This window comes from Verticillium alfalfae, genomic scaffold, assembly GCF_000150825.1.
Source record: "Verticillium alfalfae VaMs.102 supercont1.14 genomic scaffold, whole genome shotgun sequence".
Lineage (NCBI taxonomy): Eukaryota > Fungi > Ascomycota > Sordariomycetes > Glomerellales > Plectosphaerellaceae > Verticillium > Verticillium alfalfae.
In genome coordinates, this window is record NW_003315025.1 from 235,832 (window position 1) to 245,842 (window position 10,011).

At 54.0% G+C, this 10,011-nt stretch overlaps 3 protein-coding genes across 3 annotated transcripts in view; 2 read left to right on the forward strand and 1 right to left on the reverse strand.

Annotated features, from left to right (window-relative positions):
* VDBG_09039 (GabA permease) overlaps positions 1 to 974 on the forward strand; it is a gene marked incomplete at both ends in the record, with an annotated part of 1,559 nt that extends 585 nt beyond the window's left edge. Inside the window, one exon of the mRNA XM_003000498.1 lies at positions 165 to 974. Coding sequence (XP_003000544.1) covers positions 165 to 974 — 810 coding nt within the window. The remainder of the gene's footprint in view (positions 1 to 164) is intronic.
* Positions 975 to 2,317: 1,343 nt separating this feature from the next.
* VDBG_09040 (glucose oxidase) lies at positions 2,318 to 4,246 on the forward strand (the record flags this gene model as incomplete). Its single annotated transcript, XM_003000499.1, has 4 exons — positions 2,318 to 2,642; positions 2,693 to 3,308; positions 3,364 to 3,983; positions 4,038 to 4,246. The coding sequence occupies 4 exons, from the start codon at positions 2,318 to 2,320 to the stop codon at positions 4,244 to 4,246; spliced, it is 1,770 nt and encodes a 589-aa protein (XP_003000545.1).
* An 845-nt stretch (positions 4,247 to 5,091) lies between these two features.
* On the reverse strand, positions 5,092 to 6,809 carry VDBG_09041 (pantothenate transporter liz1; the record flags this gene model as incomplete). The annotated part of the gene is made up of 5 exons (XM_003000500.1): positions 5,092 to 5,127; positions 5,194 to 5,704; positions 5,874 to 6,117; positions 6,193 to 6,439; positions 6,519 to 6,809. 5 exons carry the CDS (start codon positions 6,807 to 6,809, stop codon positions 5,092 to 5,094), a joined length of 1,329 nt encoding a protein of 442 aa, XP_003000546.1.
* Between the last annotated feature and the right edge of the window lie 3,202 nt (positions 6,810 to 10,011).

Below are 10,011 nucleotides of genomic sequence, written 5' to 3' on the forward strand. Positions count from 1 at the left end.
ATCATCTCGGTTACCGTACTGGTCATGGCAGATGCCCGGCGGAGTGCTGAGTTTGTCTTTACTCACTATGACGCTTCTGCATCTGGTTGGCCGACCGGTTGGGCTTTTTTCGTAGGGTTGCTTCAAGGTACGTTATAATCTGTCTGCATTGACCTCTTCTCAAGGCTAATAAGGTCGTAGGGGGATACACCATGATCGGTTACGGCATGGTCGCTTCAATGTGTGAAGAGGTACCGAATCCTCACCGAGAGGTCCCAAAGGGCTTAGTCCTCTCCGTTCTCGCCGCGGGCATAACCGGCTTGGTTTATCTGATTCCTATCCTTTTTGTACTCCCTGAAGTGTCGCTGTTACTTTCCGTCGCCAACGGTCAACCCATCGGCCTTCTCTTCAAGATCGTTACCGGCTCAGCTGCCGGCGGCTTCGGTCTTCTGTTCCTTCTACTAGGTATTCTCTTGTTTGCTGGTGTTGGCGCCATTACTGCAGCTTCCCGGATTACCTACGCCTTTGCCCGCGACAAAGCAATTCCTGGACATCATATCTGGAGCCGCGTGGATAGGCGACTGGGTGTCCCAGTCTGGTCGCTCACGCTGACAGCCGCGGTCAACGCCCTTCTCGCATGCATCTATTTCGGCTCATCGGCTGCTTTTAATTCCTTTACAGGAGTGTGCACCGTCTGTCTATCCACCTCATATGGGCTTCCGGTTTTTGTTAGTGTGTTGCGAGGCCGACGCGCCGTGGCTAACTCCCCTTTCAGCCTTGGGAGGTTAGGTCTGTCTATCAACATGATCTGTATCATATGGATCGCCTTCTCGATGGTCATTTTCTGCATGCCCGTGGCCCTGCCAGTGGATGCGTCGACGATGAACTACGCCAGCGTCGTGTTCGCAGGCTTCGCAGGTGTAAGTTTGCTGTGGTATCTTGCGTACGGTCGGCAGCACTTCCACGGCCCACCCCTGCTGGAGGGAGATCTGTGATGGTGGCTCTCAGTTTCAGGCAGGAGCATTTGTATCGACTCTCCTTGTTTTCAAACTTCTAGGAGGAGATGAAAGCTATAGTTTGGAGAACCGATTGAAGCTTGTTATGGATTCGGTGTCTCTATATTCAATGAAGTATCAGTCGACTGAAGGCTTAGCCCAGGCTCAGCCCAAACAATATCAGAGTGCATGGCGAAATAATCGTAGCGAACCTTCCGGAGGATTTGAGCTCTCAATGCAATGCACTGTTTGAGTGCTACTTGCACTCAGACGCCTCGAACCCACAGGGCAGAGCGTCAATCCCGGCTATCCTGGGATAACACTTCCAAGCCGTATTCAATCTTTTAGCGCTCATAGTGGCTAGAAAGGTAGTCCAGAAAAGTTGCAGAAGACCTTAGTGCGTAGTGAATCCAGGCAGGGCAGAAGTGTGTGGCTCAGCGACAAGGTGATGAAGAGTGGCTGATTAGGGAAACGGAAATCAGCTAGACTCGTTGTGAGGACCCCTTAAGGGCACACATCATCAATCCTACGACACACATTCAACGACCTATCTTATTCTCAAGTGACTGCTTCGTTGCCCTGATCAGTTGAGGTCATCACTGGCCCTCCTTTACTATCTTCCTGACGTCGCAGCTTTTCCAAACTTCGCATGCTTGAGCGAAAACTTGGAGGCTCACATTTTTGCATGAATTTAATGGATTGCCCCAGAACTAGCGCAAATGCTCACGATTATGCAGGATACTGTCAGCGCCATATCCACAGGTATCCAATCCCGTCATGTCTTCCGTCATTTGAGATTAAGATCCTTTGGTGCTGCTTACTACAGATTCAGAACGGGGTTCGTCGGGGTTCAATATATGCCCTGGGCCAAACTGCCAGTATTTTCAAAGACTGTCCAGTATCAGTTTCTCAAGACCTCATCCTGAACGACGGTCGAAGTCCTGAACCGCGAATCGAGAGTCATCTGCCATTGGACAACATATAAAAATGACCATGCACGATGGTGGCGCAACCTGGAAGGCAATCAATCGAGCAGGCTTCACATGGGTGCAGTTCCGGCTAAATATCATTCAACGAAGCAGAATATCGCTTTCCCGACAGACCCTTGACAGTTAAGGCTAAGCGAACGTCTTCAATGCAACAAGCACAGCTACCCGTCGGGACCGAAGATTCGAATCGTGTCCGAAGTGCGACGGCCCGCATGCCACTTAGCACGCAGCGGACAATGAGTGGCCGTTAAAACCTGATACGGCCTCGATATGCAAAAAGACACTCCAGGAAAGTCCAGGCCGCTATCACGAACTTTTGATCATCCAGCTGTGTCGACATAATAGGCTGCTAAAATGAGGGTCTACCCAGCCGTAATCGCAGTTCTAGGGGGGTCACTAGCTCTTGCCCAGTCATACGACTACATCATCGTTGGGGCTGGAACAGCTGGGCTGGTAGTTGCGAATCGTCTTTCGGAGGACCCGTCGGTGAATGTCGTCGTCGTGGAACCCGGCACGGATGAACGAGACAATCTACACATCAAGGGGACCGACCAGTTCGCCCAGGCGTTTGACACTCGGCTCGACTGGAACTACACCACTATACCGCAAGTCCATGCGGGCGGCAGGTCCGTGACACTGCACCAAGGCAGAGTTTGGGGCGGGACCAGCGCAATCAATGGTAAGAGCAAGACGGTATCACATGTTCGAGCGCGAGACTAATATTTGCAGGTATGGCCTATGTGAGGGGCAATCGCGCCGAGTTTGATGTTTGGGAAGAACTCGGAAATCCTGGGTGGAACTGGGACACCATGCTCCCATACTTTAAAAAGTCGGAGAAGTACTTCATCCCCCGGGAGGACCAGTTGGCTGCCGGTGCATCCTATGAACTGCAGCACCACGGATTCAAAGGCCCACTGCATGTTGGTCTGGCCCCCGCGTTCACCAATACTTCGGCGTCGCCTCGTCTGCACGCGGCGTGGGAGAGCCTTTCTGTCCCGCGCAACCCTGACTTCAACAGCGGCAGCGTTCGGGGTTACTCTTATCCACCATCAACTTTGGACCCGACGCTCAACGTTCGATATGATTCCTCTCGAGCATACATACATCCTGTCGAACACCGTCCTAATCTGCAAATTCTGCAAGGCACCGTCAAGCGGATTACGTGGGCTCCTCAGCCGCGCAAGCAGACAAAATGTCAGGGGAGAGGGTTAGTCGCAAATGGAGTTGAGTATTTGACCGAAGCAGGTGAGATGAAAACCATTAGAGCCACAAAAGAGGTCGTGGTGTCGGCTGGTGCAATCCGGACGCCAGGTGTGCTCGAAGGCTCAGGCGTCGGTAACCCTCAGTAAGTATCCGTCTCAGAGTTCGCAATTGGTCCAAACTAATGAAAGAATCGGCAGAATACTCAAAGCTCTTGGTATCGAGACCAAAATCGATCTTCCAGGCGTCGGTGAAAACCTTCTGGAACAACCTCACCATACGCTCGTGTATGATGGCAACCTTGAAGAATCGACCAACGCATTTTATGCGTATCTAACTGCAGAGAACCTTTTCGGTGAGCGGCTGGCAGTCGTGGAGGCTTCTTCTCGTGCTCGCATCCCCGAGTTTGCTAGGGCATCAGTCAATGCCTCAGGAGATGGGGCGCTGAATGTGACTGTGATCGAGAAACTATTTACGATTCAGCACGACCTCATGTTCAAGAAGAACGCCACCATTGCCGAGATCCTCACCATCATTGCGGTGGGTCTTCAATTTTCGGACTACTGGATCCTATTTCCCTTTTCCAGGGGCAGCGTCCACCTGTCGTCTAAAGAAAGCATCGACAAGCCGCTTTTTGATCCTCGTCTCATGCTCGCAGATTTCGACGTTCAAACAACTGTCGCTGCAGGACGATTGGCCAAGAAGTTCTGGCAATCAGAGCCGGTAGCTGCTAGTGTGGGCGGTCAGGTTTTGCCAGACGCTGCGACATTGCCCGATGATGCCACTGATGCACAATGGGAGACGTGGGCGCGAAACAACGGTGAGCCTTCATGACAATTGTGGAACAACAGATGATCTGATAAGATTGACCCAGCTGTTCCCAATGCACACCCGATCGGCACAGCCTCCATGATGTCGAGGGAGCTAGGAGGTGTGGTTGACCCGGAGCTGAAGGTCTACGGCACAGCCAACGTTCGCGTCGTCGACGCATCGGTAATGCCCATCCAGACCAGTGGACATCTGACCTCTACAATCTATGCCTTAGCAGAGAGATTGTCGGACATCATCAAGCACGCTGCCTAAGCAGGTTACTGGGCAGCGTTCGAATCGCTGAGAGCAAACAGGCCCAATATAAGGGCATATCAAACAGCGTGAAGGATGCGGTGCAACATTGACAAAAACAGATTCGTGTTCAATCATCGCCTTTAAAAGAACAAGAAGGAAACGCGAGGATTTCCCAGCAAAGCATTATTGGCAACAATCGAAGAACCCATAGCCATCACCTATTTTCCCTGAAAGATCGCAGAGGAGGTGGAACTAACGTCCACGCACAAACATTAATAATCCAAACGCAAATGACAATAAAATGCCATTCGATCCTCTCACATCAGTACTGAATATGTGATTATTAGTGATTTGTCGCCATGATAATCGTGCCGAGGCCGCCATAACGTATGGACATGAGGGGTAATCTCAATGCAGCCACCACACCAAAAGTACCATCACCACCACAAGAAGTTCGACGCACGGAACCAAGACCCGCGACGCCGAATGACATGCCGTGGCACAGCATCACACTTGAAATCGAGCGGAAGCCAATGATAGGACGCAGTAACTTGTCAGGTGTGACCCCTACTTCGAAATAAGAACGGCACGGCCCCGCATCGGCGCAACGTATCAGTAACTGCCGTGCGCTACCTCGGCACGCCAGCGGAATATTCTAATCAAATGTCCTCACTTGAACAACTTTAAAAACATGAGTACGCCTCGGCAAGGATTTCTTAGTCTGCGTCTCATATCCTCATTAGACCAGCTACAGAATCATTTCCTACAGAAAAGAGTCACAGCAGCGACATCCAGCAATTATCGCTCATTCCCATTCATAAAAGTCACGCTCATTCCACCGACAGCTCGTTGACTCGTCACGCTTAGTACGTGTAGCGGAAACCGCGCTGCGAGTCCTCCTGTGCTCTGTTAGTCTCAGGGTACCACCAAAGTTGGTTGCAGGAGAGCGGGGACAAAGAACTTACCTCGTTGTTCTCCAGCTCCTTCTCGCCGCGCTCAGCCTTGCCGTTCTGCCTCTTGAAGTCAAGGCTCAGAATACCGACAAGGATGAGAGTAAGCAGGCAGCAGGCAATGCAAGCGTACATGCCGGGGCGGTAATGGGGCATGTCCTGGGGGCGGAAGAGCAGGCTGCCAGCGATGCCGCCGACGCCGCCAAAACTAACCAGAGTGGCGCTGCAGAAGGCACGCTTCCACTGGCCACGGATGTTGTTGGCCTGGTAGGCCATGACGGCGGGGATGTTGGAGTTGGCACCAGCGGTGACGAGGAAGACGCCAAAGTAGCGGACATTGGAGTTGGGGTGGAAGCCCATAATGGGGGAGGCCGATGAGGCAGAGGACAACGTTGATGATGATGATGGGGCCACGGACTCGGTACTTGTCGCCGAGCCAGGCCGTGGCGAACATGACGCAGCCGGCAAAGGCGTAGGGGGGGGCGACAAGGCACTGGGCCTCGCCGACGGTGAAGCCCATATTGATCTGGAGGATGATGGGCAGGAAGTAGGCGAGGGCAGGGTGGTCGTGTTAAAGAAGATCATCGCTGTAGCGCCAAATCTTCCAGTCGGCGCCGGCAGCGAAGAAGCGGCGGGCGTTGAAGGGGGGCGTCTTGGCATCGCCACGGTCATGGTTCACGCGGTCAACGACCCACTGGAGCTCGCGCTCGCCGAGGAAGTTCCAAGTCTTGCGTCTCGAATCGGGGAAGTCGACAAGCAGCCAGTAGCCGAGGAGGGCGAGAAGGCAGGTGATGATACCTTCGATGATGAAGATCCAGCGCCAACCGGTCAGGTTAGCGAGGCCGTTCATCTGCATGAGGCCGTAGGCCAGAATGCCAGCAAAGGCGGAGGCGACGCATCCGAGGAGGTAGAAGACGGAGTACCGCTTGCCGACCTCAACTACGCCGAGATGTCAGTATGATACTCAATGAACTGCGACGAACATCATCAACAGAATCGAAGGGCAACACGTACATCGGGTATACCAGGTGCTGAGAAGGTAGACGCAGCTGGGGAAGAAACCAGCCTCAAGGACACCAAGAAGGACACGGCACACGGCGAGGTGGGTGAAGTTCTGAGAAAAGCCCATGCCGATCATGACGCTACCCCACATGAGGCAGATGCCTGCGAGATGAATGCGAGGTCCCAGCTTGCGGACTATGATGGTCGACGGCGGCTGGAAGAGGATGTAGGGGATGAAGAAGACAAGCGACGCGATGCTCTGTGAGTACCTCACAGTGGTCAGCCAATGTGTACCCATTTACAGGCACTGACGTCGAGGGACTAGGGGAATTGCATACGTATCGGTTCTCGACAATGAGGTTAAGCTCGACATTCATGCCGGCAATGGCGGCGGCCGACAAGTTGGTTCGGTCCATGAGGGAGACGCAGTACATCAAACCGACGATGACAACGAGGCGACGATCGACGCGCCTGATGATCTTGCGCTGCTCCTCAGGCGTGAAGCCATGGTCGGGAGCAGAGGAACCAGGCGTGCGGACGCCATCGCCCGAGTCGACGCGGTTCGCCTTGTCGCCAATGTGCTCGGTCTCGAAGTCCTCCTTCTCGAGCTCACGATCGCGTGGGCTCATGATGGGCAGGCTGGATGGGAGGAGAATGGGAGCGAGTGAGTATGGGATGAAGCTGTTCGGGAAACAGCTGGTGAGGTACTGGTCTTGGGTCTGTCGTGTCTTGGTTTGTGCACCCCGAGTCGTTTTTGGGACCTTGAATGATGGGATGAGAGAGTCTTGGGCCTACCCTTCTTTCTCCTTGCATCGGATTCCAGGAAAGCTTCTCACCCAGACCTTTTGTAGATCGACCGGCGACGTGTCCCAGAGCAGACGAGACCCAGACCAGGCCACACCAGACCCATACCATGGGATCGGGACCCCTCCCATCACTTTCCACCCTCACCTACCTATTCATGGGGGCCCCATTACGCATCACGCACTACGAACCTAGCACCTTGCACCACCCGGCAAGCTCCACGCGCCTTTCCCCAGCTTTGGCTGGGCTTGCCTTGCCTGGCGTTGCCCTGCCTTGAAAGGGGGGTGACAAGCCGCTCTGGCGCTGCTCGGAAGAAGCACACAGACACGGTTGCGAGAGCCAATCAGACAAAGAAGAGCGAGCAAAGATGCCGAGGGTGGCGGTCTTCGACAGCCATGAGCGTCTTGGCCAACCGTCTGACTTAGTGGGAGCATATTGTCTAGGGCAGATAAATTCGAGCGTCTCGTGCAAAAGGGGGGGGAGAGGGCGCCGCAATGGACGACGAATCTGGGGAATGTGGGCTACCCGAGTGCCCCCATCTCGCCCCGGCTGCGGGGTAGAACCTAAGCCGGACGCACAAGAGTCAGTTAACCCCGATAGCGACCAAACACCTGAGAGGAGCGGAGAGAGACATAGAGCGCGAGGGGAGAAATACGGGGAAGCAGGGAGGTGGAGTGAACCAGGGGTGGCCCCAGAGCCCCAGTCAGGGCCCGCGACCGACCGCAGCTGATGATGCTCGTGCTGCTGCTTCTGCTGCTTTGCTGCTACGCCCCCCTCCTTTACCTCCATTTCCTTTCCCCCTCCAAAGCCGCCCTCATTCAAAGCCAACCGGTACTTGGTGCGGCCGATTTCTTGGCACGACGCCATAATTGGTCCAGTCTACGGTTCATTGCCCGTTTTGGTCCTAGATGCGAAAATCCATGAGCATCTCGCTCGTCTGGTTGCGTTTGTATGACCCCGTCAGAAGGCTGTTGTTCCCCGGAGGACGGAGGGGGTCGCATGGATACGGTGGGTGCTGTGGATGCCTGGGGGGCCTCTTCCAGATGGATCAGCATGTGGTCCGTCGTCGACTGTTCGCTCATCGTTATAGTCGGTGACACATTGGCGTGTTTACCATATCCGGAGCGCATACCCTTCTGAGCCTCTTGCGCCGTTCAAACTCTTGTACCAGCTCCTCTTTTGCTCCTCTTTGCACTCACGCGTAGGCGCGCGGGGGGAACGCATGGCACGGCACGATCGGAGGAGGGGGGTGCTGAGGTTGAGGGCATGATCACGATGCGGCCAGTTCCGACTTTGGCCACTGTCAGAGACAGTTATGGGGGGAGAACGGGCCAGGCCAGGCCAGACCCTGTCCCCCGAAAGGCACAGACAGAGGGCATTGACAAAAAGGGCGCTCTCTCGTTCGTGTGTTTCCCAATATTGGGTCGTCTCCATCTTCTTCAGACACCGGTTGCATGTCTCGTGGTCATTTCGTTTCATGTCAACTTGCACGCTCACTGCTCACTGCAATCCTTTGACTCTCGATAGTACGAAAGAAACGTCCGACGCCATAGACTGTTCATTCCCCCGCCATCTAGCGATTCTCCAAAATGCCACACACCAAGCCCGATATAGAGCGTGCCTCGGCAACTCTACTCTTCCTTCATCCTCTCATTGGTTCATCTCGCTCTTCTTCCCAGCCCTTCCCTTCCCCGCACATCTATCTCTCCCTTTCCCTCCATGTCAGAACCTTGACAACGCAAACCAGCCTTAGCTGACGCGACGCGTGCGTTCACGCCCAGGGAATCCTGAGCTAAGGTAATTCTAACGTTCAAGAGGCTGCATGCCACGCGCTGAACGTGGGCACCACGATGTGCCTACCGACCGCCACATCTGCATGCCATGCCATGGCGATCCAACTCATGACAGCCAGCCAACAATTTCACATGTGCGGCTTACAGTCACCTCGCAAGTTTCGCTCAAAGCGGCAATGCTCACGATAAAAATTTCTTGACTGCCACTCCTAGAGCTCCTTCTGCTTAAATTGTTTTTCTCGATCCTTCGTGATAGACTCCTGTTTGAGTCTCCCACGCCACGTCACCTCGACCCTACATATGCCTCGCTGGGCTGAATCTAGACTCATCACACCGAGTGAAACAGCCGAGGCATCCTCAGAAGATCTCTATCATACTCCTGACGGGCGACTGAGTGGTGTGCATCCTACGGGACATGTCGGGTCATGAGGCTGAAGGCCGAGAGATGAAGTCTTGGTGGCTTGGTGATGGCCTCGGTTGTCGGCCGGGCATGGTGTTGCGTTGACTCTCTGTATTGTTTTGGAAGATCATAGCTCCCGCCTCGCTCAATCGATGCTGCTCTTTCTGCTTCTTCTTTCTTCCTTCATTGCCTGATGAACTTTGCCTTCCTCCCAACTTTTACTACTGCGTGCATTCCATTTGCTGCCGCCGGTTCATTGGCATCATCTTAAAATGCATCACGAGGTGGTCCACCATTCAGGTATCTTCTGGCCGTAGGAAGGCTTTGAATCTACCAAACAGCCGGACCAGAATCATAAGTTCTGGCTCATCCCGACGATCTGGATCCTGCCTCTTGCATTTGTCTTCCACCTTGCTGTAAAAAGACGGCCGGTGTCGACGTAGCGCAAACATGATACAATTTGCTATAAGCTTCAATATCTTGTCCCAAATCCAGCAGCCCTTTCACTATACAGCTACGCCAATACCCCACGAGCCTTAGATACGACCCCAATCTCATGCGGCTGTCATCCGGGGACGCATCAAAAAAAGGCAACCCAAACCCGTCCCAGCGGTCCCGAGACGCCCGAATGCCATGCCCCAGCTCTGAACCAAGATGCACCTTCCCTCGCAGAGTCAAGCTTTGTGGCTATGTCCCCCCTTGGTGCATGTTGTTGGCTTGGCCACCGGACAAACAATCTCAAAGCGGACAGTATTGGCCGAAAGGGTGCATCACATGGGCGCCAGTCGTGTCAGATGAGATTTCCGTGAGGGACGCGATCAGGACGGGGTCCAT